The sequence below is a fragment of the Mytilus trossulus genome, chromosome 14 (genome assembly GCF_036588685.1).
Source record: "Mytilus trossulus isolate FHL-02 chromosome 14, PNRI_Mtr1.1.1.hap1, whole genome shotgun sequence".
Classification (NCBI taxonomy): domain Eukaryota; kingdom Metazoa; phylum Mollusca; class Bivalvia; order Mytilida; family Mytilidae; genus Mytilus; species Mytilus trossulus.
The window spans coordinates 32739145-32766416 of record NC_086386.1 but is presented as its reverse complement, the minus strand read 5'-3'; the positions used below and the strand labels follow the sequence as shown (position 1 = coordinate 32766416).

At 32.1% G+C, this 27272-nt stretch overlaps 4 protein-coding genes across 5 annotated transcripts in view; 2 read left to right on the top strand and 2 right to left on the bottom strand.

Annotated features, from left to right (window-relative positions):
- Nucleotides 1-9913, top strand: part of LOC134695706 (protein inturned-like) — a 28723-nt gene extending 18810 nt beyond the window's left edge. For both annotated transcript variants that reach the window (XM_063557074.1, XM_063557075.1), the window contains 12 exons: nucleotides 196-427; nucleotides 1408-1461; nucleotides 1880-1942; nucleotides 3297-3521; nucleotides 4012-4061; nucleotides 4667-4768; nucleotides 5160-5233; nucleotides 5904-6022; nucleotides 6325-6410; nucleotides 7404-7572; nucleotides 7966-8114; nucleotides 8370-9913. In XM_063557074.1, coding sequence (XP_063413144.1) covers nucleotides 196-427; nucleotides 1408-1461; nucleotides 1880-1942; nucleotides 3297-3521; nucleotides 4012-4061; nucleotides 4667-4768; nucleotides 5160-5233; nucleotides 5904-6022; nucleotides 6325-6410; nucleotides 7404-7572; nucleotides 7966-8114; nucleotides 8370-8475 — 1429 coding nt within the window. In that variant the 3' untranslated portion in view covers nucleotides 8476-9913. The remainder of the gene's footprint in view (nucleotides 1-195; nucleotides 428-1407; nucleotides 1462-1879; nucleotides 1943-3296; nucleotides 3522-4011; nucleotides 4062-4666; nucleotides 4769-5159; nucleotides 5234-5903; nucleotides 6023-6324; nucleotides 6411-7403; nucleotides 7573-7965; nucleotides 8115-8369) is intronic.
- Nucleotides 9914-13889: 3976 nt separating this feature from the next.
- Nucleotides 13890-19100, top strand: LOC134697675 (putative uncharacterized protein DDB_G0282133). Its single transcript, XM_063559958.1, has one exon. The coding sequence runs from the start codon at nucleotides 13890-13892 to the stop codon at nucleotides 19098-19100; it is 5211 nt and encodes a 1736-aa protein (XP_063416028.1).
- Nucleotides 19101-20705: 1605 nt separating this feature from the next.
- On the bottom strand, nucleotides 20706-22694 carry LOC134697674 (uncharacterized). The gene has a single exon (XM_063559957.1). It carries the CDS (start codon nucleotides 22692-22694, stop codon nucleotides 20706-20708), a length of 1989 nt encoding a protein of 662 aa, XP_063416027.1.
- Nucleotides 22695-24626: 1932 nt separating this feature from the next.
- Nucleotides 24627-26606, bottom strand: LOC134697673 (E3 ubiquitin-protein ligase TRIM45-like). Its single transcript, XM_063559956.1, has one exon. The coding sequence runs from the start codon at nucleotides 26604-26606 to the stop codon at nucleotides 24627-24629; it is 1980 nt and encodes a 659-aa protein (XP_063416026.1).
- Between the last annotated feature and the right edge of the window lie 666 nt (nucleotides 26607-27272).

The following is a 27272-nucleotide window of genomic DNA, read 5'->3' as shown; positions in this document are numbered from 1 at the left end:
TACCATGTCTTAAAATACTTATTGTATCCTTTTTTTGACATTTCTGGTATTCTATAATTACAGTTAGAATTTTAGAATATTATAATGAATATTAATGATACAAACCAAACAGTCGAAACCACAAAGCAAAGTCACCAAAGCTAATTGCTGTTTTTCTTCTAATACATTACATGTAAATGTTATTTGTATTTTCAGGATTCATCCCCTATTACTGCCAAAAGTTGTTCAGAATTTGATCCGTGTTATAAGAGTGCAATATAATTCCCTACATGAAGCATTTTCTCATCAAGACAATCACCCAAGTATATCAGCATTATTGACCTCAGTTCTTCATCAGATGGACACGTCCATGTCGTCTGTTGATGTTGACCAGTGTAGTAGTTGTAGTAACACAGTGCAATATCTTCATCTCGATTCTGTGTTTAATGTAAGTATAGTTTTAACAATGTATTTATAGACAAGTATTTCAAAATAAAAAGTATGATAATGTATTAACAAGTAAAATCACAAAAATACTGAACTCCGAGGAAATTCAAAAGGGAAAGTCCATAATGAAATGGCAAAATCAAATGATTAAACACATCAAACGAATGGACAACAACTGTCATATTCCTGACTTGGTACTAGCATTTTCAAATGTAGAAAATGGTGATTTGAACCAGGTTATGGAAAAGAAAAAAAGGGATACATTGTTTTAATCTAAATTATCAGAAATATAATCAATCAATTAGCTGGAGTGCAAAATTTAATTAAGTTTTTGCTTGAAATGATGTTTTTGTCAGCCAAATTTTTCTTTTAAACTGATGACGTGAGAAGGAAATACTCCAAGGATTCCAGTTCATTTGCAAAATATCTAACACGAAATCTTCTTTTTTCTTGAGAAAACTAAAATGGTGTCCCCTGGCTAATATAAACACATGTGAAGAGATAACATGCACCTAATCCTCCTTGTTCATTTAAATATCATTAAACAATCATTTAGTAATTAATCTTGACCCTGATTGTGAGATGACCCCACTGATCTTTGCCTGTAATCAAAAACTTTAACAACCCCATGCAAATTTACAGTTTCATAATACTCTTGATAAGAATGATTTCCTGACAAAAAAGTTTTTATATACCATAAAATGATGTTTTTGTCATGCAGGTGTAGGGTTGTTTTAGAGATATTTTTTTATGTCAAACAAGGGAGATAAAACACTTTAAGATAATGGCACCTTTTAGGTTTTAGAGTTGTTTGATGGTTAACAGATATATCATCTGTTTACTTTTTCGATCACGCTTTAATATATATAATAATTGCTTTCTCAAGAATAGTGATATGAACAAACTTTTAAATTTTCCTATAAAAATAATGATTAAATGGATATGTTTGTGTTATTAATGATAGTATACATTTTATTTCAGGATAGTATTGATCGATTAGTGACAGGATGGGAGGCACCAGATTGTAAAGAAATGGTATGTAAAATAATCTTTGCCATACATCTGATTGAAATCTTTATATTGCATCTAAAGACTGGGGTAAAGATACCAGAGTGACATTTAAACTCAATTGTCAAAAATAAAAGACAACACCATTGCTAAAAAAAGAAATAAACCAATAGACGAACAATAGTACACAAAACACAACATAGAAAACTAAAGAATAAACAACACAAACTCAACAAAAACTGGGGGTCACCTCGGATGCTCTAGAAGGGTTAGAAGATCCTGCTCCACATGTGGCACCAAGTTTCATTGATTACTTAAATTCTTTTAAGGCACATTTGAAAAAAAGAAGAAGAACAAATCAAGCTTGTGTCTATTTGTTACATTAATGACCCATATATATGTAATCATAATCTTTAATTATAATCCTGTTTTTCTCTATTTTCAGTCTGAAAGTTACTATGGCTGTAGAAGAACATATACAGTGCTAGGATCTTGTTTGTTTTATAAGGTATATATTTACTAGTCAACAGTAGTACACACTGTTATAAACAAAACAGTCAGAGATGGTCAGCAACATAATCCATATCATTTCCATCAGTATAGCCTTCTTGTGCTGCTGGGTTTTAACACCCCAACAATCATTTAAACTTAAGCAACTTATGTTTTATTTGCAGTCCAGTTTACCTCTTGGCTATATTCAGTTTCAGTAGTCATGCTGCCTTTTAGAAGCTTTAATTGATTTCATTTTTTTTCTGCTAAGAGTGTCACGATATTTGTGCTTAATCTATTTATCCTTAAAATTTATTGATTTTAGTGTTACTCTTGTGTGTGTTTTATTACTCATCAACATATATTAAAGGAGTAAGTTCGGTAAGGGCCATATTTGGCCCCAATTATAAAGTTCATAGTTACAAGACAATACATGTTTTAAGTTGCCTTTAAGACATGTTAGGAAGTTAAACAGAACAGTTTTTGTGCAAAGTTTAACTCTAACACGTTGATTTTTACATCCATAAAAGGTCAAAATAAGGGATTTTGGTGAAATTTGACAAAATCAGCTAGATTTCAACCAAATAAAGGACCAGGAAACATAGAGCGCAGGCGTCGACAAGCTTAAGATTCAAATAAGACATGTGAAATGTCTTCACAAACATTATTTTAAAATATCTTTGTTGTCGACGCATGCGCTCTATGTTTCCTGTCCAATAAACTATGGAAATTTTCCCATTTTCATTGATTTTTTCGTGTAAAATCAACATGAGTACAACTTGTGACGTCATAATGAAGCGCAGAAACGTAAAATGTTCAACAAAATGGTTTATATCCGAGCTAGTCAATGTATTAGCTATAATTTATCGTGATATTGGTCGATAAATCCGAGTTTGAAATTTACGCTAAAAAATGGGGCCATTTTAGGACCTTATCGAACATACTCCTTTGTATTTGTATTATTGTTCAACTAGTACTACATAGAATGTGTTAAAGTTCTAATCATTTTCCAATGATTCACATTTTAAACAATATTATTTAAAGAGATGGGTGTAATTTTATTTAATATTTCTCACAAAAGTATTGAAATTCAGAAATTATTGTGAGGTTTTTATTATTGCGAAAAATGGGACAGAGTTGTAGAGGCAATAATTTAAATTCGCATTTTGAAATATTTTATATAAATTAAACAGGATTTTTCTCAAAATCGGAAAAAATTTGAATAGCATTTAAACTTTTAAAATGACAAAATCACAATAATAAATGCACACAATAATTTCTGAATTTACAGTAGCTCATCTGGGCTAAAAAGTAATGATACAGCACCATATTATGTACATAGGAAATAAATATCTCAATTTTTGTTGTTTTAGGACTCTTTAGTATGTAACCACTTGCCACACGATGACTTACTAGATATCTACCTCTATCTGAAGTACCAACACATTATGTCCGTCTGCTGTAGAGAAACTGTGCAGACCACAGTCATTTGGAGGGAAATATTTCCCACAAGGCAGTTCTACAATTTGCCTGAAGAAGAACCTTTTGGTTACACTGAACCAGTTTCAGCCAGATGGGTCTGGTTATTTGTAGCTTATGTAAGTTGTCTATACAAGATTAAGAATATAAAATAAATGACTTATTTTGGATTGATTTATTTTTTCGCAGATACCAATTTTCATTGATTGCTGAAACCTTGCATTTTGGTGGATATGTGATTTAAGGGTTCTGCCAAAGTCTGGATATAACTTTATAGAAATTTATATTCTATTGAACATTTAAATTTAAAGTTCTCTTGTATCCACAAAACTGACCAAATTGATATCCACCGAATAATAATGAACCCACAGTAGTTGAAATAATATGAAATAACTATAGTTAAATCAAAAGTATTTTTCATGATTTTGAAAATGTCATTATAATAAATTGAATAAACATTTCATTGTATTTTTATGTGTTTATTTTATAGACTTTAAAATGGGAACACTTTCTTTTTAAAAAATATGACCAAAATAAACATAATTTTTCTATTGTTCCTCTGACTGAATTTTCTTAACTAATATATTAAGTTAATATTTTTGTTCACAGAAGCACACCATCCTGTGTTCAATGTTGGAAACAAATGGTTATCATACAAGGTTAGTAATAATTAAGAGTTAAAAACTTTATCTATGCTGCAGATTATGTTATAAACAGTTTACAACTCAACTACTATTATTTGACAGATTTGTTGTACATTAGTTTCATAGCACTTTTATAAAATTTTCCATCTCGTAATAACCCCATATAAATTTGAAAAAACAGAGGTGATAGGTATTTGATAAGACACTTTAAAATCAGAAGTAATTGCGATGTTTTTATTATTGCGAAAAGTTCGACAGGGTTTTAACAGCAATAATTCAAACTCACATTTTGAAGTTTTTTTATATAATTTAAACAGGATTTTTCTCAATACATATATTGCAAAAATTAAATAGCATTTATGCCTAAAATGATAAGATGGCAATAATAAATGCACACCCAAATTTCTGAATGTACAGTAGTGGAAAACAAAAATAATAAAAAAACATTCAGAGGCAACATAATGCATGTATAGTTTTCAAAACAGATGTTCAGCTCTAATTCTTTTTGATTCTAAGAGAAGTTGTGAATAATTTTAATAGAAACAATCAGTTGTGTCATTGTTTATTGTGAGGACACAGAGTGTGATGTACAACACTATCTCTTCAATTGTCCATTTTAGATCAGATGTAATATTAGATCCTGACCCTTTCCTGATTGACCAAGCCAAAGCCACACTGATGCAGATTTTCAACCTTAATATGTATAAACAAATGGATCACTGGTATGTATATTTTTCCTACATAAAGGTTGGTTCTGACTGGAAATTCTTTTAACATAAGGAATTTGATTGACCTAAAAACAGCTGACAAGATTATTTCATATGGTTGACACTAGAATGGTTTTGTCTTGTTGATATATTTAAAGACTGCAAAGTGTTTTAATTGACGAGCTGATTTTTTTTCAGTTTTGATATATTTCCGTGGTATCTGGATGTATAGGGTATATATGAGATAAATGTTTTGCATATGTTTGATTACAGAAATCGTATAGAGAAGAAAGATATTCATAAATTTTCTGGAAAAATGTTCAATTCTAGTTTTATTTTACTTAAAGCCAAGGTTAAATTTAGTTGAAACTAACTAGTGGTTTAACAAATATTTTCTATTTTTTAGTTCCAAACAGAACACATCATCTTTAGTAACCCATATATCAGAGACGTCACAGAAACCAACTAGTCTACAGAATGGTAAATTTCCTTTCCTTCTTTTTGATTCTCAGATACAAAGTTTTAGTAAAGGATATGGTGTGTTTTGAGTTTGAAATGTAGTAGAAAATTGACTAGATACATGCATCCATGTCTATGGTCTGTGGTGGTCTCATTGCTAATAATGCTAAGTCTTCTTATATTCATATCAATGTTCTTGTGAATGAAAACAACATTATAGATAACTAGTTATTCCAACATAGATGGCTAATAAACATGTTTATCTTTGAAATTTCTAAAATCAACTGAAGAAAAGAAAAATAGAGTATAAAGGTGTTTAGATTCATACACAAAATCCCTTCTCTACTTGACAAGTCTAAAGCAAAGGGGTAAGCTTTTTATAGCTGTCCTTCATCGTTAAGTCTCAGTGAGGTCTTTAACAGAGCAACAGTTCAAACTTCACTGCAATTTCAACTTAGTCCCTAGCTTTTGGCTGCTTTTCTTTTCATAGATGTCAAACAAATTACATACATGCATGGAACAATGGAAAAACAGCATCTTCAGGATAAGATAAAAGATTATATAGAATATGACCATAAATGCTATGAATTATTCAATACTATACATAAGAACTATTTTTAACGGTATTTGTGCAAATATATTCGGAGGAATTCAAAACATCTTGTTTAACAAGTGATTTTATTTTACACAGAAGTTGTGAAGAACAATATGTTTAACAGACACAGAAAATCGGCACGTTTCCATAGAGATTCCTCAGTTAGATCTAGTGCTTCGTCTGACAGTGGATCAAGTGTAGATAGTGGCAATAAGGTAAGGTATTGTACAATCAGGTTTTACATAACTTTTTATAAATTGTTCCATTTTTATACATCTGTGATTGAGTTATTGACAACAACTTTTAGAATCTCCTCTTTTTGGGATGTATTCATTCAAATGTTTAAAATGTTTGAATCACAGTTTTGTGTATCTTTATATTTATACATATATCTTTCATTTATTCACGTTACATGTTAATTATTGTATTCAGAAAAACCCATATTTTCATAAAGTGATGACAGGACAATTTCATCTTCAATTTCAATCATCACAAGATGTTATGTTTTGTTTTTCAGAAGACCTCTTTACATCACCACAATACAGAGGGTAGTTGTCTCTATGACCTGAATCATGGGTTAGAATTACCCAGAACAGATATCAAGTAAGTTTAAAATAATTAGATATAGGAAGATGTGATATAAGTGCTAATGAGACAACTCTCTTTTCAAGTCACAATTTGTAAAAGTAAACAATTATAGGTCAAGGTATGGCCTTCAACATGGATCTTTAGCTCACACCGAACAGCAAGCTACAAAAGGCCCCAAAAATGACTATTGTAAAACCTTAATTAAAATGTGTTTTCTGTTATTTTATTTTAATTTGCTGTTTGCTCTGTTGTAATATAAAAATTCCAGTATGCCACAAAACAATAGTATCTACAGACGAAATTGTTAAACATTTCTTGGTGAAATTAAAAGTTAGTATACCACACAATCAACTTGGGATTTGAAAGACTAACAACTATAACATTTTATTGTATTGAACGCAATAGCTTCATTGACATTTGAATCAACTTAAATGCCTATAACCTATTTATGAAATTCTTTGGACCAAAATGACTGATGAATATATGATTATATTGCCCAAAAAATTGGAGTATGTGATCACTAGCTATAGTATACCCCCATGAGACCTTCATGAAGTCATCTCTGTGTACCTATATGTAGTGTTGGCTACAGAGAAAGCATTTACTTTAGATAAGGAGATCTAGTATTTTGCCATAAACTTCTGTTTAATCAGCTACATAAAAGACACAGATTTGACAAAAATGTGAACAATTGAAATGAGAAAACTGACAATCTGATTTAGGAAAAAACAATCAACAAAATCAAATATGAAAGACAGCAACCAATGATCGAGTTTTTTTTTCAACTTCTTGACACAACATATACATTATAGTTATTTTGTTGCAATAAAATCCTCTACAGAGAAATGTGTTTGTCGCTTAGCAACCAACATTATGTGAGTCTTGATAAAGTTAATGAAAAATTAAGATATAAATGTGATTGCTTTACCTTATAAAAAGATTTTTCTCTGAAATGTTATAAAGATTTTATAAAGTTATTTTTTTATAACATTTGTCCTTTTCTTTCAGGTTGTCAGTAGGTGTAGATAATTGTATGTTACATTATTTACATGTGGACAAACATGAAGGTGTTTATATTAAATCCGACTCTAGTGAAATGGATTCTACAATTCTTCATAACTTCTCTCTTGCCTGTACCAGGATTAAATATATCTTTGATAGATATAGGTTCAAGAAGGTAAGTTAGTTCATTTAAATATTTTAAATTCTTAATGGCAGAGGGGAAGATAACTGTATAACAAATAAGTTATAAAATATTGTAGAAAACAATCAAAATCATTGGCAGAATTTTACCATATCATTAATAAAGCTTCTGTGCTGAAGCATTGTAGCTGAATGTTTATAAAGTCCGAAGGATTAAAGCTTTGATATTATTTGATTTCCGAGTTCTGGTTGTTCCATATTCTGACCAATTAGCTATTTACAGGGTTATAAAGTGATTTTGATATTGAAAAACTAAATAAAATAGTTTTGTTAACTACATGTATATTAAGCCTATAATTTAAAGTGTTATACCCATATTTCTGTGCATAGTGCAAATGTAATAAATGTTGGAATTATTTTCTTGTAGAAAACATCAGATCAAGGTTCAGAAAACAACCACATGTTACCAGTAAGACAAGATCCTACATTCAGAAATGTCAGAGAGGAAGGGGTATTATTTAGTATCACCAGTCAGGAGTCTCAGGAAAAGTCCCAAATCTCATACTGGGTTGTTGGGTAAGTTCAGAAGTACTTTTTTTGTTTGAAACCTTTGTTTATTCAATGTTGTTGTGTTTATTATTGTCAGACTCTCTAAAATGTGAGATAAATGTTTGCTATTAATTTACCAATTTCTGCAAAAGGAAAGGCGAACTTTTTATTTTGTAATTTGATAGAGGTCAAATGAAGTGAGTACATACATGTATGCAATGATATATGTATCCAAGAAAATTAGAAGGGAAATGATTTTTAACAATATTTACCTTTTTTCAGGAGACAGAGAAGTTTAACAGAATCCTATGTTTGTTTTAAAGATGGCACACCACAGAGCTCAGTAGAACTTGCTTTTAAAATAGCTTTTGGTATAAAACCTGGATAAAATGAACAACTCTATTCTTGAATTGGACTCAGAAGGCATAGATAACTGGACTCAGAAATTCAGTGTTTGCTAAGTCTGAACAAAGTTTGAAGAACTTTTATTATGGGAGGTTGTTTTAGGGTTGTTTTTTTTAACTAGTATCAGCACTGGAACTAATATGGTTATTTATTCCCAAATATAAGAAGTATATTTTTTTCTTATGATCCATAAAATACAAAACATATATAAGGTAGTTAAATATACCTCTCACTTTTATTTGAAATCTAACCTGATTAATGATAAATATATCTGATATTGGATATTTGCATTTTGCTATAAACACTAGATTTTTGCATTCATAAAAAGTCATGGGAAATTATGGTAGTGTTCATTCAAAGGAGCCTGCATATGAGCCAAAACAAACCAAATATTTGGGTTTAATATATGATTTTCATTAAGTAAGATGGCCTTAATAGTAAAGTTTGACTTTATTATATATTTTTTTTGCCTTAGCTAGCAAATGTATGTGCAATTTTCAAGTTAATTTTTTCATAAAAAGGGTCTTAAACATCTTGTTAATATGAAAACAATACTAAGTGAAGCTCACATACTGGCAGTTATTGGTTGGTAAAAAGGTCAACCAAAAGTCACAAAATATTGTTGTAATGCACAGTTAAAACTCCTTATACTGGAATAATCGCCCATGAAAGTTTACTTATTAACATGTTTTAGTCTTTTCTTCTTGAGGAGACACTTTAAGTCATGAGATTTTTGTTTTTCACTTGTTGATTACCCTTGAAGTGTACTGTTTCATCTGAAAGTTTTGATTGAAATAAAAAATGTCCATTATTTTCATTATTGTAACGACTTTTAAAACTTTTTTATACTCTCTGCCTTTTTTAATAATCACTTTAAGTGCAATATTTTATGTATTCATTAGTCACTAAAATTATATATTAGCTGCATCGAAGAAAAATTGACCTTGTGCAAGTGTACGTTTACATGTAGATTCATAAGACTTTGAATGTGATTTTGGTTATTCAAATTACAAAATTAAAAGATGATTGTTGGTCAGTTTTGTAGAGTTCTAATTACAAATCAATTTTTATACAATAACAGTCTTCCCCTTTTGATTTTTGTCAACCCAAAAAAGGATAACAGATGTATTTAAATTTCTCTAATTCTTTGTCAATTTATCCCTTTCTGTACCCATATCCATTGTATAAGAAAAATTTATCAACGTGTGGTTTTGTTTGATCTCAGTTCTTCATTGGTTAAAATACAATTATGACGTTGAATTGTCTTGTTTTCCTCTGAATTTCCTATTGTGACGGCATGAAAAAAGGCGACCTTGTCTGATTGCTGTCACATAGAAAGAACACATCTTTTAGCAGATCAGTCCCAAAGAAGGAATATTGTTTGAAAATCATTAGAGAAACAGATTCTACCACCAAATCTCATGTAATACGATATTAATCCACTCTCGACAGTTAAATTTTAAATATTTAAAACGCTAGGCAAGCCTGGCGTTTTAAATTTAAAGAATTAATTCTCTCGAGTGGTTAAATATCGTATCACACTCTATGCAGTAGTAGAATCTATATTTATTTGCATAAGGTCGATTTCTTTCCGACACAGCCCATATGATATCAGCATAGCCAGTGCTCTGAATGTATCAAACTTTACAATTATCAATTGTCTTTGTAATATTTGCACAGCATTATTGTCCATGTGTAATCAAAAGAATTATTTGTTGTATAAAATTATAATTGTTTATGATTTTTGTTTTGTTTGTATGTTACTGTATAACTCACATGGTCGAGGGATTGATACGATTTGATATTTTTTACATCACCATTTTTATGTCATTATGTATACACATTGCATCATGGGATGTTACTTGTTGATTATATACACTTGTTACCTAATTAATAAAAAATATGAAATTTTATTGAAATAGTTAGTTGTAATTTATAGTTCAACTTCCATCAGGAAATTATATATTGAGATACTTTGCCTTTTCTATTGAACCACTTCTAATGTTAGAGTTCTTGATTTAAAAAAAAGGAATCTGATTACCATCTTTTCAATAGATTTTGGTATAATTTTTGTCAAATCCAACATGATTAAGCCATGTCAACTTTGAAATTATGTCTATATTATGATTAAAGGTGAATATGTCCTATTGATGGAAGTCATCTGAACTAGACTTAATTTTTATAGTTCAATTGCCTTAAAGTACCATTTCTAAACAGACATACTAAAATACCTTTTTTTTTAAATTGTTATTTTGATTGAGAGTTGTCTCATTGGCACTCACACCACATCTCCCTATATCTATAGGCAATCTGTTTTTAAACACTACACAGACAAACATTTCCTTCAAGAAATGTATGTCTTATTGCACTGACATTTGAATCATACGTATAAAATCACATGGTAGGTTCAGTATTTGCTGGTACCAAATCAGGAATATGACAGTCGTTTTCCATTTGTTTGATGTGTATGATCCTTTGATTTTGACAATTCATAAGACTTTCCATTTGGAATTTCCTTGGAGATTGGTATTTAGTTTTTTTTTTATTTTGCTCACTATGAAGATTTTGAAGGAAAAGGAATTACATGGAGCCTAGCGAGAAGCGAATTGATGAACACCAGGGCTGTTTAAATCAGCATTAATCTTGAATCAAAGCAATATAGATTAATCAAGAGCAAAAACTATTTCCAAAATCTCAAAAAACATAACAAGACTTCCAAAATGAAAATAATCCAAAAAGAAAGTACAGACATTAAGAAAGGTCATTGCTGAAACTCTCACTCGATTTTACTATGTGTAAGTTGCAATTTGAAATAAAGAGTGCAAATATGTATGATATACCAAAATATTAATTTAAAGCACAACGTTGAAACATGAAAATCAAATGTCATTTACCTTGCAGATAAAACAGCTATTATAACAAGGCTGACATAGAACATAATCTTTGACGAACTCCAAATCCCAATTTTCCGAAGTAAATAGCTTTACACAACCAACGAAGATCGGAAAAAATGAAAACAAGAACCAAACAGCTCTGAAAACCTCCCGCCTCATTTCTTATCCTCATAAAAAACAATATGATAATTTTCTGCTGATGGCCTGCTATAGTATATTTGGTTAGACTTTAATATAAAACTGAGTCAAAAAGATAACTCTTCGTCGGTTGATATTGACTTAAATCATATGAGGTATACCAGATTTACCCGAATATACACTGATCCGGATTTTCGTTTATGAACTATGGTAGCAATACACAGTTAGAAGTTTAGTTTCGCATTATGGCCCCTGTGAATTTTTTAAATATGAAAGTTTTTGTACAATAAAATTGATCTTTAGATAATTGAAGACTAATATAGCCTTCTTAGTGGGTTTATATGAACATTTAGATTGATTTGAACATGTTTTATAGGCCATTTCAATGATTGACAGTCCGTATTTTCCTATCCGTACCGTTCATAGGTTCATAAATTATTGTAGTGTTTATCAACAAAGATTTTGCGCTCGATCTTTTCAACTCAATTTTATGGAAAAACGAGCAGGAAGACATATGATTTTTTTTTGACCACTTGATAGATATAAACCTATGGATTCAGGAAAGGTATCACTGTAATTCATTGAAATTTTCCTTTAGACTAAATTTTGGAGACTTTTGTAACATGTTTACCCCCCTTTTTTGCTATATTTTGTATCTAAGAAATGCAGATTGTTGCCATGGTTACACCCAAAAGGGATTATATTTCACCCTTATGACCATTAGAAATCAAATCTATGGAAGATTCTCTTTCTTCAAGTATATACATGCATAACACACATATAAAGCCTTCTTTGTTAGACAGGAGGGGAAAGAGGGTGTTTAAAAATTATGAGTGTCAATTTTAAGTTTTTTTCCTAACTGTGTATTGCTACCTATGAAACAAAAAAACTAATCAGGCGTAGAGTGTTAGATTTCACTCACCATGTCCGTCTTTCTGTTCGTTCGAATCAACAAATGTTTTTGCAACACTTTACATTTGGTAAGCAATTTTATAGGGGTGATTTGTAACGTGTGCGAATCTGTCAGCAAAACGATACCTGTTTGCTATACTTTGATTATCTAGTATATGTTTACCGAAAACTAAATATTGTCACCATTGATCTCTCAGGAACTGCCGAAATAAGATGACTTCTTATTTGGTCATCAGCTCGACATTGGTCTAATGGGAGTGGGCTATTCGAATCTGTCACGCAAGTGCACCATATTCTGTTTGTCAAAATTTTGCATTAGAGCGGTATACTTAGCACGAGAACGAATTCTTTTTATGTAAATTAAATAAAAGTAAAATGCATTATATCACAAACTTGATATTTTTCCTAAGTAAAATGATTAAAAAGGATTACAAAAGTTTATTAAAACACCAGACATCAACACAGACCACACCAACCATAACCACCCGAGACAAGCAAGACATTCAAAGGAAGATCAAACACATGTCTTGGATATGATTTTTTGCATATAAATACAAAGATAGGTTGCCTACATATTAACTACACAGTCACCAAAGTCCATACGCCAAATCATCATATATTGAGTGAAACATAGGGTCTTTAACAACAATGTTTAGTTTGCTTTCAGTCAGATTCATCTATTAAATATGTTTAAATGTAACCTTATATTAACAGTTACCAAACTTGTAATTAAACTTTACAGGTATGATTAACATGTTAATTCAACGTTTTATACGTTATTTTGTTGACCCCTTGTACTTTGAGACGATTTATACATTCCAGGTCATATTAAAATGTGTTATATTATAAAAATAAACTAATACCCAATAATCAATAAAAGTCTGTAACCATATTTAACTAATGCATTCTTTAAGAAAATATTGTTTCAGTGACAATTCATTAAAGGAAGATTACTTCTAAATTAAATAAATGTTTGTATATTGAATATCAATAAGCTGCATAATGTTAGAAGTATATTGTACTTTTTTTCGAAATGTGCTCTCACTTAGTGAAGTCTAGTGTATATTATGACAACATTCATTATTATGATTCTGTTCAACTTCAGAAAGATTGCCACATACAATGCATTAAACAACGTAACTGTCTATAAATGAATTAGTATGTGGTGCGAAAGAGTAGACTTCGAATCTTTTCAAAACGTTTAGACAAAATAGCTACAGCCATGGGCATACCATTTTCAGAGTGGATTGAAACTAAATTAGTACCGTACAGTTTAGTTTCTGTTTCTGCGATTGTCATTCTTCTAAGTATCAGTCTTAACATTATTTTGATTGTTACGATTAAACAAAGGAATAAACTGCACACAGCATTTCACCAGCTATTACTACAACTTATTATTTTGGATTTCATGGCTTGTTTCGCCATCTTAATTCCGATATGCATTGTTGGTATTATGGCATCTTGGGAACTTACAAGTTACTTCTGCTCGGCACAAGGTGTTGTGTTCATTTTTCTACACCTATCAGACTGTACGTTTGTAGCTTTACTTTGCATTGAAAGAGTCGTGAAAGTGAAAAATGAAGGATTCTATCAAACGTTATTCGAGCCTAAATGGAAAACAGCAGTGATCGCCATTGTTGTTTGGATTTTAAATCTTTGCATAGCTGCCATACCACTCTCAGGTTGGATTGAGATTTCTTATGACACGTACCAAGCTGCTTGTATACCTAAGTTAAGTAGAAGCTTATACTTCCTTGTTGGTATATTTGTAGTAAGTGTAGGAATTCTTTTCGTCGTTGGAATATGCATATTTCCTTGTATAACAAATGCAAAATTTGAGAAAGAAAAACGAAAATCAAAATCTAATAAGACAAATGATAGAACAAAAGAATGTAATGCTGATAAACTTCAAGGTACAAAACAAGACACGATATCCAACAGTGGTGAAACCAAATCATATTTGAAATCATTTCCTAAAAATACTAGACAACCAGAGTCGGTCAATACAATGAACCCTCCCAATGGAAAACGAAAAGGAATTTTGATACAACTAAAGAACGTAACCAAAAAAAGTCGTAAAATATTTCTAGAAAACAGCAATGATGAGTTTCAACTCGCAGTCACGGTTTTTATTATTTGGATAACAACAATACTGTGTTGGTTGCCATATTACATTGTAACATTTTACGATAGTTTGCACGAAAATATATGGAGTGGGTTCTATACTATTACACTAATTGGAGCAGTTCTATCTTTCTTTTTAAAACCTTTGATTTATTTAGCGCATAACCGACACGATCCTGACGAAGAAACTTGCCTTTATACGAACGCTAAAAGGACAACCGTTAAATCGTTTAGGAAAACTGTCAACAAACTAGATGCAATATTATTCATGTCACCAAGAAGTCACAAGACAGGCCAGAAACACAGCAAAAAGGTACAAGCAAAGGATAACGCTGCGAAAAGCGTCGATACGAACGACACTAATATCAGCTCTAAACCCTTTACTGGAAAATCAGGGCATGTCGTTGAAAATTGTGAGAATCAACACAATACAAAGGACAAATATAACAAACAGAACAGAAACACAAATAATGATTCTAGTAATAAATCACATGACCATAGAAGACAAAGCATACTTTTAGTTGGTGCTGTTTCAGAATTGAGTTCTAGTGACAAGAAATTGGCAAATCGAGGCGAAAAGTCCAATACCAATGATCAAAATCAGCAGGCAACATATTCAAAAAGCAACGAAAATATTGCGCATAAACAATCTAGAGTTGCAAAGAGAAGGAGTACTCATGTCGAGTATAATAACAAAACTACAGACATGAACGGAAGCTCAAATGATCGCAAAAGGGAATATAATAATCCTAGTCAAAATACTGATATAAATGGAAGGGCAAATGACAAACAAATGAAATATGATAATTTAAGAAATAATCAAGGTAATGTCATAATTGAAAAACGTTCTTCAGAACAATACGTTGGCAGTAAAACAATACTTGTACAGAATGGAGGCTCCAAATATTCTACAGAAAAGTCAAAAAATGGCGTTGAGAATTCTCATAATAATTACAACTCAAAGAATCAATTTAATACAGAGTACAGAAACCCACACAAAGATGACAGCAATAATTTTCATGACTATGAAAGACATGCAACAAATACGAAAAGCAAAGAAAACACTGCACACATGCATATTCCATCGAGAGATTTAAAGGGAAGCACCACTCAGATCAAGAGTGATTGCAAACCTACTGCCATGAACGGAAGCTCAAATGATAGAAATATGGATTGTAACAATCCGAATCAAAGCACTGTCACGAACGGAAGCTCAAATAACAGAAAAATAGAACATAGCATCTCGAGTCAAAGTACTTTATTGGATGGACGCTCAAATAAAAACAAGAAGGTATATAACCACACGAGTCAAAGTATTGTAATTAACGAAAGCTCAAATGATAGAAACAATGAATTAAACAACCCGAATCATAGCACTGTCATAAACAAAAGCTCAAATGACAGAAAGAAGGAATATAACCAACCGAGTCAAAGTATTGTAATTAACGAAAGCTCAAATGATAAAAACAATGAATTAAACAACCCGAATCATAGCACTGTCATAAACAAAAGTTCAAATGACAAAAAGAAGGAATATAACCACCCGAGTCAAAGTATTGTAATTAACGAAAGCTCAAATGATAGAAACAATGAATTAAACAACCCGAATCATAGCACTGTCATAAACAAAAGTTCAAATGACAAAAAGAAGGAATATAACAACCCGGGTCAAAGTATTGTAATTAACGAAAGCTCAAATGATAGAAACAATGAATTAAACAACCCGAATCATAGCACTGTCATAAACAAAAGCTCAAATGACAGAAAGAAGGAATATAACCACCCGAGTCAAAGTATTGTAATTAACGAAAGCTCAAATGATAGAAACAATGAATTAAACAACCCGAATCATAGCACTGTCATAAACAAAAGTTCAAATGACAAAAAGAAGGAATATAACCACCCGAGTCAAAGTATTCTAATCAACAGAAGCTCAAATGATCGAAAGAATGAGTTAAGCAACCCGAGTCAAAGTATTCTAATTAACGGAAACTCAAATGACAAAAAGTATGAGTTAAGCAACCCGAGTCAAAGTATTGCCATGAACGGAAGCTCACATGAAAGAAAGAAGGAATATAAAAATCCGAGTAAAAGTACTGATACTGGTGATAAACCTTCTTCACAACAACACACTCGTGATAAGACTGCTATTGCACATAATCACAACAGGAAGCAGGATAGTAGAAACAACTCCGATAAACATAGTGATAATCAACTGAATTTAGGAGACAGGAACAATGACGCTATTCAAACAGAAAAAAGGAACGAGTTGACTGGCGAAAACATGTCAGAGAAAAACAAACTTAATGGTATGCGACAAATAACAAACAAGCACAACATACCCAAGCACTCAACCTCAAATAATAGTACAAGTGAAGACAATTCAGAGGAATTACGGGATCGCAGTGGTGGTACGAATAGAAACAAAAATGAAGTCGATGACAAGAACGTGCAAATCTATAATAAACAGGAAGACTATAAAAACAAACAGATCCAAATGAGGGATCAAAATATTAGCAACACCCAAAAACATTACAAAGAAGAAACGAGAGAGGCTTCGTTGAAAAGGAAACAACACAATGAAGCCAGGGTAGATAATGCAGAAGTGTTATTTGAAGATGATGACGCAGCCTATACAAGTAGACCGCGCGGTGTTCAGTCAATTGAAATGTTTCGGGATCATGAACAAGAAAAGATAAATCAAAAGAGATATACATCAAAAGAGATAGAGCAAAAACAAATAGAGAGTGGTACAAACAAGATGAAAATCAACAAACCGAATACAGATGTTAACGAAGGTAAAATATATGAGAAAAACGAAACCAAATCGATGATAACAGAAAATGAAAATAAACAACAAATCGATATAGTCGCATCAAAAACAAACCCAAAGAACACTGACAGTTCCGATGGAGCTGTGAACATTGTATCTAGTGAAACACCAAAGAATAATCAATATCATAATAAAACTGGCGACCACCATGATACTCATGTGACAGCTTCGAAAACAAAAGAGCAATATAAAACTGATAATACAGAGAAAACGAACACATCTCACCTTGGTGTTTCAGTTGTTAATGGCAAGAATAAGATCAACCAGAGAACGCATCAACTTACCAAAGCAACAGAATCTGATATGACAAAATCTGTGGATGATGATAACCGTAAATTGGATGAAACTTCGTCCAATTCGAATGTGAAGATATCAGAAATGAGTCAAAGTGACAAAAAAGACAGTATTCATCCATCAAATGTTACTGAAACACATCAAACTGAACATATGGAACAAAACAGACCTACGAAAGGGAAAAAGGAAACTACTTCTATTGAAAAAGATCATCATCAAACCAATAACTCCAGATCAATCGACAGTTACCAAAGAAATACTGGATATCCTGTTAATAATACTTCCAATCAGATGGTGTTATCAAAATCAGTCAACACATCAACAAACAGAGAATCCGGTATATCAAATAAAACTGACTCATCTGTAGCCAGCAATCCTCAAAGTCTAAACCAAAACTATTACCCCAGAAATAACAAGTATAACGATATTCATAGTAAATCACCACATAATAGTCAAGTAGCAGATTTAACAGGAGACAATAATGAGAAATTGAAGTTATACGATGATAAATATATGTCAAAAACAGAAAGGGGAGTAGACAAAAATAGTACAAAAGGAATATCTTACTTCTCACAGAATAATGCTAGAGAATTGAATGATCATTTCTCTGTTGGTGATTTGCCAGATGACAATATAACACGGAAACATAAATTATCCGGAACCACGTCTAACTCTGTGGATATCAAACAACAAAAATCCATATTCCAACACCATGGACTTGATAAGGATGATCATACTAGTTTAACAATGTTACCCCTAAAAAAACATAGTTCCGAAATGTCTCCAGATGTAGCTACTGTAAATAACACACGTGAGAGAATTACAGAAACCAATACACACAATTACAGGTCCTTGGACGGTTTCGCTGACGGAAAGGAAAAATATAAAGGAAACGATCAACAAAAAATAAGCTTTCTTCAAGGTACCTTAGCAGAAAAATCCTCAAATGAACTGAGCGCTAATAAACTTGCATATAGTAAATACCATGTTAACAATCCACAAAGTTCGAGATTTATCACTGCTAACTCTTCAGATAGATCGTCTGATTTGACAAACGTCCGTAATATCCAACAAAGTAAATACAAAGGACAAGGTCCTGAAAATGACAGCTTCCTGTCAAGCAGTTTCACAGAACAAACCTTCAACAGAAGAGAAGAAAATATCATTAGGAAAAAAGATTACACGGTAGCACAAATTGAAGATACAGTAAAAACTAGTAATTCGGCCAGAAATGTTTCTGGTAGCTGTCCGTATGATATCCCAGTACTATATAGTGCGAATGACAATACAACGTATAGTACTAATAATGCAAAGCCACCACCAATCAAAACTGTACACGTTCTACAGAAATCAACGATGAAGAGAAGAAGTATTTACGATGCTCTTCATGGGGATAATAATCATTTCTATTAGTTAAGATAGTTTTCTTCGGAACTCTTTACAAACAGATGTTTTACAGTGAAATAAAATTGTAAAAGTTATATTTCGTTTTTGACGGATAGGTTTAGAAATGCAGCCTAGAAATGCAAGAACAAAATGCCTAACTAAACACAAATAAAAAAGGAGGTCCATATTTACAAATCTTGACAAACGAATTTCGAAACGCGAGACTTTATCAATCGATGGAACTATTAGAAACCAACTGTTAGATTTGGTAGAGGCATTTGACGATTATCAAGTTTATCATTTATTAAGCCAGACGCGATTTTTGTCTGGCGTGCATTAAACTCATTTGTGACAGTAGAATATCAGTAAGGCCAAACCAAGTTCAATGAACAAGGTTAAGTTTTGGTGTTCAAGTCCATATCTCAGATTATATAAGCAATAGGTCTAAAATATTTGGTCTATAGACTGATTGTAAGGTGTACATGTCCATCTGGCAGGTGTCATCTGATATTGACCTTATTTTTATGGTTCAGTGCTCAGAAGATTTTTTTTGTGTTTTGGTCTTTTTTCTAATACTATATGCAATATTATAGGTCAACAATATTTTGTGTATGGGAATATTTTATGATGAATATGTTAGTCTCGAAGGTTTTATTTGACCTTGATCTCATTTTCACACTAAATTGCTGAGCTTTAAGTTTAAGTGTGTTCGTTTTTTTTTGTTTTTTTTTCAACTATAAACAAAAGGTCAACTATATTTGTTGTATGTAATAATTGTTAAATGAACAGGTCTGTCTGACATGGTTTATCCTACCTTGACCCCATTTTCATGGTTCATTGGTCAATGTTTAGTTTTCTCGGTGAAAATATAAGCAATACGTCGACTACATTTACATTAAGTGTATTGAATGCTTGTTATATGACCTTGACCTCATTTCCTTGGATCATGTTACGTTTGTGTTATAGTTGTAGTAAAGCTTTCCTTTAAGGACTAGAAACATAATATCAATAGTAAGTAAATAAAGCGAGACATTTCAGCGTATTGTATTCTTGTCATTAATTTTTTGATGATGTGTTTCGAGTGTCATATTCGTTAGCCAAACATTTCGATCCAGTTCACTCTTTTCCAACATTGGCAGATCAAGTAAACATTTGAAATTACAATAATGCATTATCTACAGGTAGACAAAAGTCATGCCAATGCCAACAACATTATTACTCACCAAGTATATTACTTAAATACTCTTAAGTAGGGATGTGTAAAGTGGTTTTGTCTAGTGTTTCGTGAACCATTAATTACCATAAGCATTCCAACATTTGCACGTTAAACATACTCAGAAACCATTAATTGATTAAGAACTTAAAGATTGTCACTAAATATCGTCCTATGTTTTGGCTAAAAGAGATTTCTTGCCAAATCTGCTCGTGACAAGGTTTTTTTTTTTGCATTTTCTAAATTTGTATGTGATAATCGTAAATGCTCTTTTTGACTGAATCAGTTGGACTGCCACCGATGGAAATTATTACATCGTGGATCCAAAATTCTATCTTTATCCCAACCCTTTCCTAACCTAGAACCGTGGTGTACCAGTACTACATAAAAAAAAACAAATAAATCCAAAGTAAATTGGTTTAATCACTTGTAATTTTGTACATCTCCAGATATTCCCCACCGGCTATATAAAATGTTTCGTGATCATTATTGTCCAACCAGATATCGCGAGGGCCCGTGATAGTTTCAAACTTGTCAAGAAGTGTTTTGTGTTTAGTACCGTCTTCTGAAAGCACATGTAAAGATCCTTTGTCAGATCGATCTAACACTAAAGTGAGACCTGACGACAAAGCACTCAATGATATAGGGGTTTTGATTGCTTCGTCTATAAAGCAGTAAACGTCTTCCCCATCAAGCGTTATGCATTTGATTTCGTTCAACTTTGTTGTAAAAATAATATGTTTTCTAATAATGGTCATGCCATTTGTCCCACAAAATGTATTAGTAGAAACGATGGATGTCATTTCCACCGATTCGTTTGGTTTAGAAGTAGAGACGAATCTTTTAATAGCATCGTTAACAACTATGTAAATGTGTTCACCATATTTACATGATGCCCCAACGTAATCACTATTAAACTGCAGTAATTCCGGATCTTTCACTAGTGCTCCTATTGTGCCAACTTTGTACAATTTTCTCTTTTGGTACGAAGAAATAAATATTTGTTTTTGTTCAATATCATAACACATGCGGCAAGTATTTTCACTAAATTTGACTGTGTTAATTACAAGACCAGATTTTTTGTCGAACACCTGTATTATGTCCTTTGTTGACCTGTTACCAAGTATAATGTGATCCTCCCCTACACATACTCCACAAGATAAGTCCGATCCTTCAATGTGGAAAACCTGAACCAGTTCCACTTTGATATCCTTAAACATTGGTTGATATATAATACCTAAAGCTTTACAGCATTTACGAATATCTTTCATTTGATCGCCTAAATCATGTTCTGACTTTTCAAATAAAAGTAAATTTTCAGCTGTTTCGAGTTGCTCTAACATTTCATTCTTTGCCAGTTTAATATCAAGCGTTGTGTCATGTTCGGTAACAGTATCTATTTCATTCAGGCTGCTCTTTATCTGGTTCTTCGTGGTCTCAACTTGAATGAAATGCTGTGTTTTGGTTCCAAACTCTTTTACGACTGTGTTAACATTGATCCAGTGGTCTAAATTTCCAATGAATTGTGAAAGTAAACGCATTCGAATATTTACATTTGTATTTTGTTCGTCCCAAAATACATTTAACTGCTTCTTAAATGTCTCAAATAAACCGTCTATCTTACATTTAACTTGTTCAATAAACATTGCTGCATCTGCTTTTATGTTTTCCATTTTATCTTTGAGATCGCGCGTTTGCTTTTCTTTTTCGTTCAGAAGTCTTACGGTTGCTTGTTTAATGCATTCTAATTTATCATTAAGTGTGTCGTAAACATCAGTAGAATTTGTAATTTCTTCTATTGTCTTGACGCTTTTACAGTTCCAATGATTTACAGTAACGCACTGAATACAACATAACTGTTCATGGTTCAAGCATATTGCTTCAATACTATTTGATGGGTGTTCATTGCAATTCTCAGACACTGCATGCAAATCAAGTCCAGATATAGTTGATCCTAATTCCTCAAATGCAATTACTTGATGTGACGATAGATTTAGCCATTTGTGCATTTTGTTACATTTTTCACACAAAGTCTTTTTGCATCCGTTGCACCAGAACTTGGCAGTGGAGTTTTGTTGATGCTGGTCACAAACATTACAGTCCTGTTGTTTATCTCCCTTTGATGTAGAAACAATGATAGAAAGGATAAGATTATCCTGAAGAGCAGAAGACCATTCATCAACCGGTGCAACCAAATCTTTTGGTTTCACGACTGATCTGCAAACTGGACATGTGAATTGGGTTATTTCACTTTTGGTGCTGCGTCCCATATTAGAAATATGTTCGTGTATGCATTCTTTACAAAAACTATGCATACAAGGTAATATTTTCGGTTGTTTAATTTCTTCAGAACATATCGGACAACATAATAAATCTTCTTTTTCTGTTTTCGCCTTACATAACGCCATTTTGCGTATACACCCCCTAATATTTAAATAGCTTACCTCGTTTTGAATTGTCGATAAAAGCGTACAATGAGAAGATACACAATCATGTGAATATACATAATACTTTATCTTTTCATCACTGTTTCAATACGTGTAACTTTTATATGGACATTGTAATCATATTCATTTCATTTTTCTAAATTTACTTTAGCATGATGTGGATTTGAAGCATTCGTTTGCATCGGGTATATATCGCATTTCGACATAACTTTATTTTATAAATATTATAGAATTTGGAAATGCGATTGATTTATCGAAACTTAAATCATACTGGCCTTAGATGTAAACGAGTGACAACACGAATATATAGAAATAAAGAGATGCGTATAATTGCAAACTATCCAACACAGTTTTAATGAAAAGGATGTTAGCAATTATGATTAACCGTAAGAACGATGGGGAAAACCCATACTTAATAGTCGGCTATGAATGTCCACGACATGAAAAATACGAAATAGTTTTAATAATAAAACCAACGGCCTTATTCATTAATATGCGTTGATAACAACTTTCGTAGACCGTGGTTCTGACAAAGTCTGAATACAAAATCAAAGGTAATTTGTGTTTCGTAAACGAAGGCATCAGTAGTATACTGATGTTCGAAAGTCATAAATCGGTTGAGAAAAAAAAAACCCGGGTTCCAAATAAACCGAGGGAAACACATCAACTATAAGAGGAAAACAACGAAAGAACAGGAACACTGAACGTATTTAACGTTCAAATTCAGTCGTTGAACAAAAGTGAGTCCACTCATAAAATGTCCTATCATTTCAACTAAAATCAATATTTTTTGAATTTTTTTTATAACAAAATAATAGTTATCAAAGGTACCAGGATTATAACACTATGAGCAATAGATACCATATATACCATAAAATGCAGAAATGTCTGAAGTTTTATTGTTTAATTGGCCATGATATTACTCATGCTTATTTTATAATTCTGATCAGGTGAACCTAAAGGAACATATTTCTTGAAAACTGTACTATGTATTCTAACCAAATTAAGGTGGTACCTAACACTACAGGGAGATTACTCTTTAATATCAGCTAAACCCAATTATATTTACGTTTTCTTATCACATTTAAAAAAACCAGAATGATTCAGTCGTTATATTCCTAATATTATAGAAATAAGGCCTCTTTACCAGCTTAGCAAAGGTAATGGACCCTCCTTTAAATGCCATGTTCCTTGTGTGCCTTATTTCGTAATTCAATTGCAGTTTTGTTGACAGTTGTTTGTGCCTACATGTTATTTCGTATGTATATGTTACTGTTTTCCTTTGTTTTATGAGAATTTTTCACAGTGCCAGAGAACAGCGATAAAAAAGATACGTCGTATTGCTTCTGTTTGTGTTTATGATTCCACAAAATTAATTGGTTATTGGTAACAATGCAATCTACACAGCTGGCAAATGTTTTAGAAAGTTCATAAGAGCTTTTATAAGTCAATATAATTGCCTTGTTTGTGAATAAATAACGTCAATAAATCAAGTGGAAATTTTAATGGTTATTTAAAATTATTACATTTTGAAACGTGTCTTGTAGGTTAATCATAGCTAAAAGCACATATATATGCATATGATTCTGATATGTCTATAAAGAAAGTATTTATATATATGAATACAAACTTTGAAACATGTGTTGCCTACTTCAAGAGGCACAATGACTTTTTCGCTTGTTGTATTAATAGCCTGTGTAAATAGTTCCATTTTTCCTTATGCACTGAAGAACTTTATGCTACGTTTGGTGAGGGGTTAACTTAAACCTGGGTGAGAACTATCTATTTTGTGTTTCGGATTTTTCATTTATTATCCGATAAAATACGTTTTCCTGCAAGCTACAGTCGTAATGTTTCTACTATCTTGATATAAAATAAGTCCACATAAATCTGCTAGTCACATGTTATTCTGTACACCTCCAAATACTCCCCACCAGCTATATAAAAAGTTTCGGAATCGTTATTGTCCAACCAGATATCACGTGGGTCCGTTATAGTGTTAAACTTCTGAAGAAGTCTTCTGTGTTTTGTACCGTCTTCTGAAAGGACGTGTAACGATCCTTTGTTATCTCGATCTACAACTAAAACTAAACCTGACGGCAATGCAGCTAAACATTCTGGGGTTTTGATCATCTCATCTTTAAAGCAGTAAACGTCTTCTCCATCAAGTGTTATGCATTTGACTTCTTTGTCTTTTGTGGTATAAATAATCTTTTGTCTAAATATATTCATTCCATTTGTCCCACAGTCTGTATTTGTAGAAACGACAGTTGACGTCGAACTATTTGGACCTGCAGTCGAGACAAATTTTTTTATAGCTTTGTCTACAACTATGTAAATGTATTTTTTGTGTTTACATGAGGCTCCGACGTAATCTTTATTAAAGGTCAACCTCGCAGGATTTCTGATACGGTTTCCAACTATCTTTGCTTTACATAATATTTTTTTTTCGAAAGAAGAAATAAAAATTTGATTGTGTTCTTCATCATAACACAAACGACACGCATCTACTTCAAAGTTTGCAGTACTGATAACAAGACCAGATTTTTTATCAAACATCTGTAGTATGTTCTTTAATGATCTGTTTCCAAGTATAATGTGATCCTCACCTACACATACTCCACATGATAAGGCCGATCCTTTGATGTGAAAAGTTTTCACTAATTCAACTCCGATATCTTTAAAATTTGGTAGATATTTTATACCTAACGTTTTGCAGCAATTGCGAATATCTGTTATTTGATCTCCTAAATAAAGTTCTGTTTTGTTTAACATTCCAATCGAATCAGCTGTTTCAAGCTGCTCTAATATCTCGTTTTTCGCAAATTTGATATCAAATGAAGTCTCATGCTTGCTTACCTTGTCTATTTCGATAAGGCTGGACTTAATTTGATTTTTCATGGTTTCAACTTGAATAAAATGCTGTGTGTTGGTTCCAAACTCTTTAACTACTCTGTTTACACTTATCCAGTGGTTTAAACTTTCAACGAACTGTTCCAGTAAACGCATTCGAATATTAAGATTTGTACTCTGTTCGTCAAGAAATACATTCAACTGCTTCTTAAACGTCTCAAATAAAGCGTCTAGCTTACGCTTAACTTGTTCAAGAAACATTGCTGCGTCATTCCCTATCGTTTCCAACTTTTCTTTAAGATCGCGTTTTTGCTCTTCTTTTTCTTTAAGAAGTTTTAACGTTGCTTGTTTGATGCACTCAAGTTTATCCTGAAGTGTGTCGTACACAATATTTGAATTTGTAATTTCTTCAATTGACTTGACGCTTTCACAGTTCCGATGATTTTTAGTTACGCACTGGATACAACATAACTGTTCATGGTTGAGGCAAAAAGCTTCAATACTGTTAGATGGGTGTTCATTGCAATTCTCAGACACTGCATGCAAATCTATTCCCAATATGTCTGGTCCTAATTCCTCTAATGCAATTACTGGATGTGAAGATAGAAGCCATTCGTGCATCGTGTTACATTTCTCACACAGAGTTTTTTCGCATCCTTTACACCAGAACTTGGCAGTAGATTTTTGTTGGTGCTGTTCACACACCTTACAATCTTGCTGTTTATCTCCCTTTATTGTAGAAATCATGATGTCAAGGATATGATTATCTTGAAGAGCAGAAGACCATTCGTCAACCGGTGATTCAGGATTTTTCGGTTTTACGACTGATCTGCAAACTGGACACGTAAATTGGGTTAATTTACTGTTCTTGTTGCGTCCCATATTTGAAATATGTTCGTGTATGCACGGTTTACAGAAACTATGCATACAAGGTAAGATTTTAGGTTGTGTAATTGCTTCAGAACATATTGAGCAATTAAATAAATCTTCTTTATCTGCTTTCGCTTTACTCAGTGCCATTTTGTTTCTTTGAGCCCTTAAATGTATAAATAGCTAACCTCGTTTTGAAATAGTGTTTAAAGATTACTGCGTACATGTATACACGGTATAGGTAAACACACGTATATTAACAATCGTTTGAGTATATACATTATTTACGTATTCAATAGTGTTTAATCAATTGACTGTGATTATGAATGAATGAGAATAAAACGACTCAAAAGGAGGTCATACATAAAGATATCTTTATTTTTATACGACTGCAAAATTTTTTCGTCCGAAGACAAATTTGTTTTCCGAACATTGACTTTAGTTTAATGAATAGATTTTTTTTCAAGAAGGAAAAAGGTTCAATACCATAAAAGGAAGGTTGTGATTTATTTTTAGAATGAGGGTCCAGACCGTTTAAAATTAGAGGCCCAAACGAAGCCCAAAACAAAGCATGTTTCTAGTTTCAGTATAATAACTGGTGACTAAGTATTTTGATTGCTCTGAAATAGTACCACAATTTTAATACCACAAGTAGAAGGTTGGGATTCATTATGGTGACAACGGATTATGAATTAAGGGCCAACAAGGGACCAAAAACAATCATTTTCTTAATTTCCAGACATTTACTTGTGTTTAAGTGACAGTATGGATCTTTCTTAAATTGTACTTCAAGGTTCCATACCACAAAGGATAACT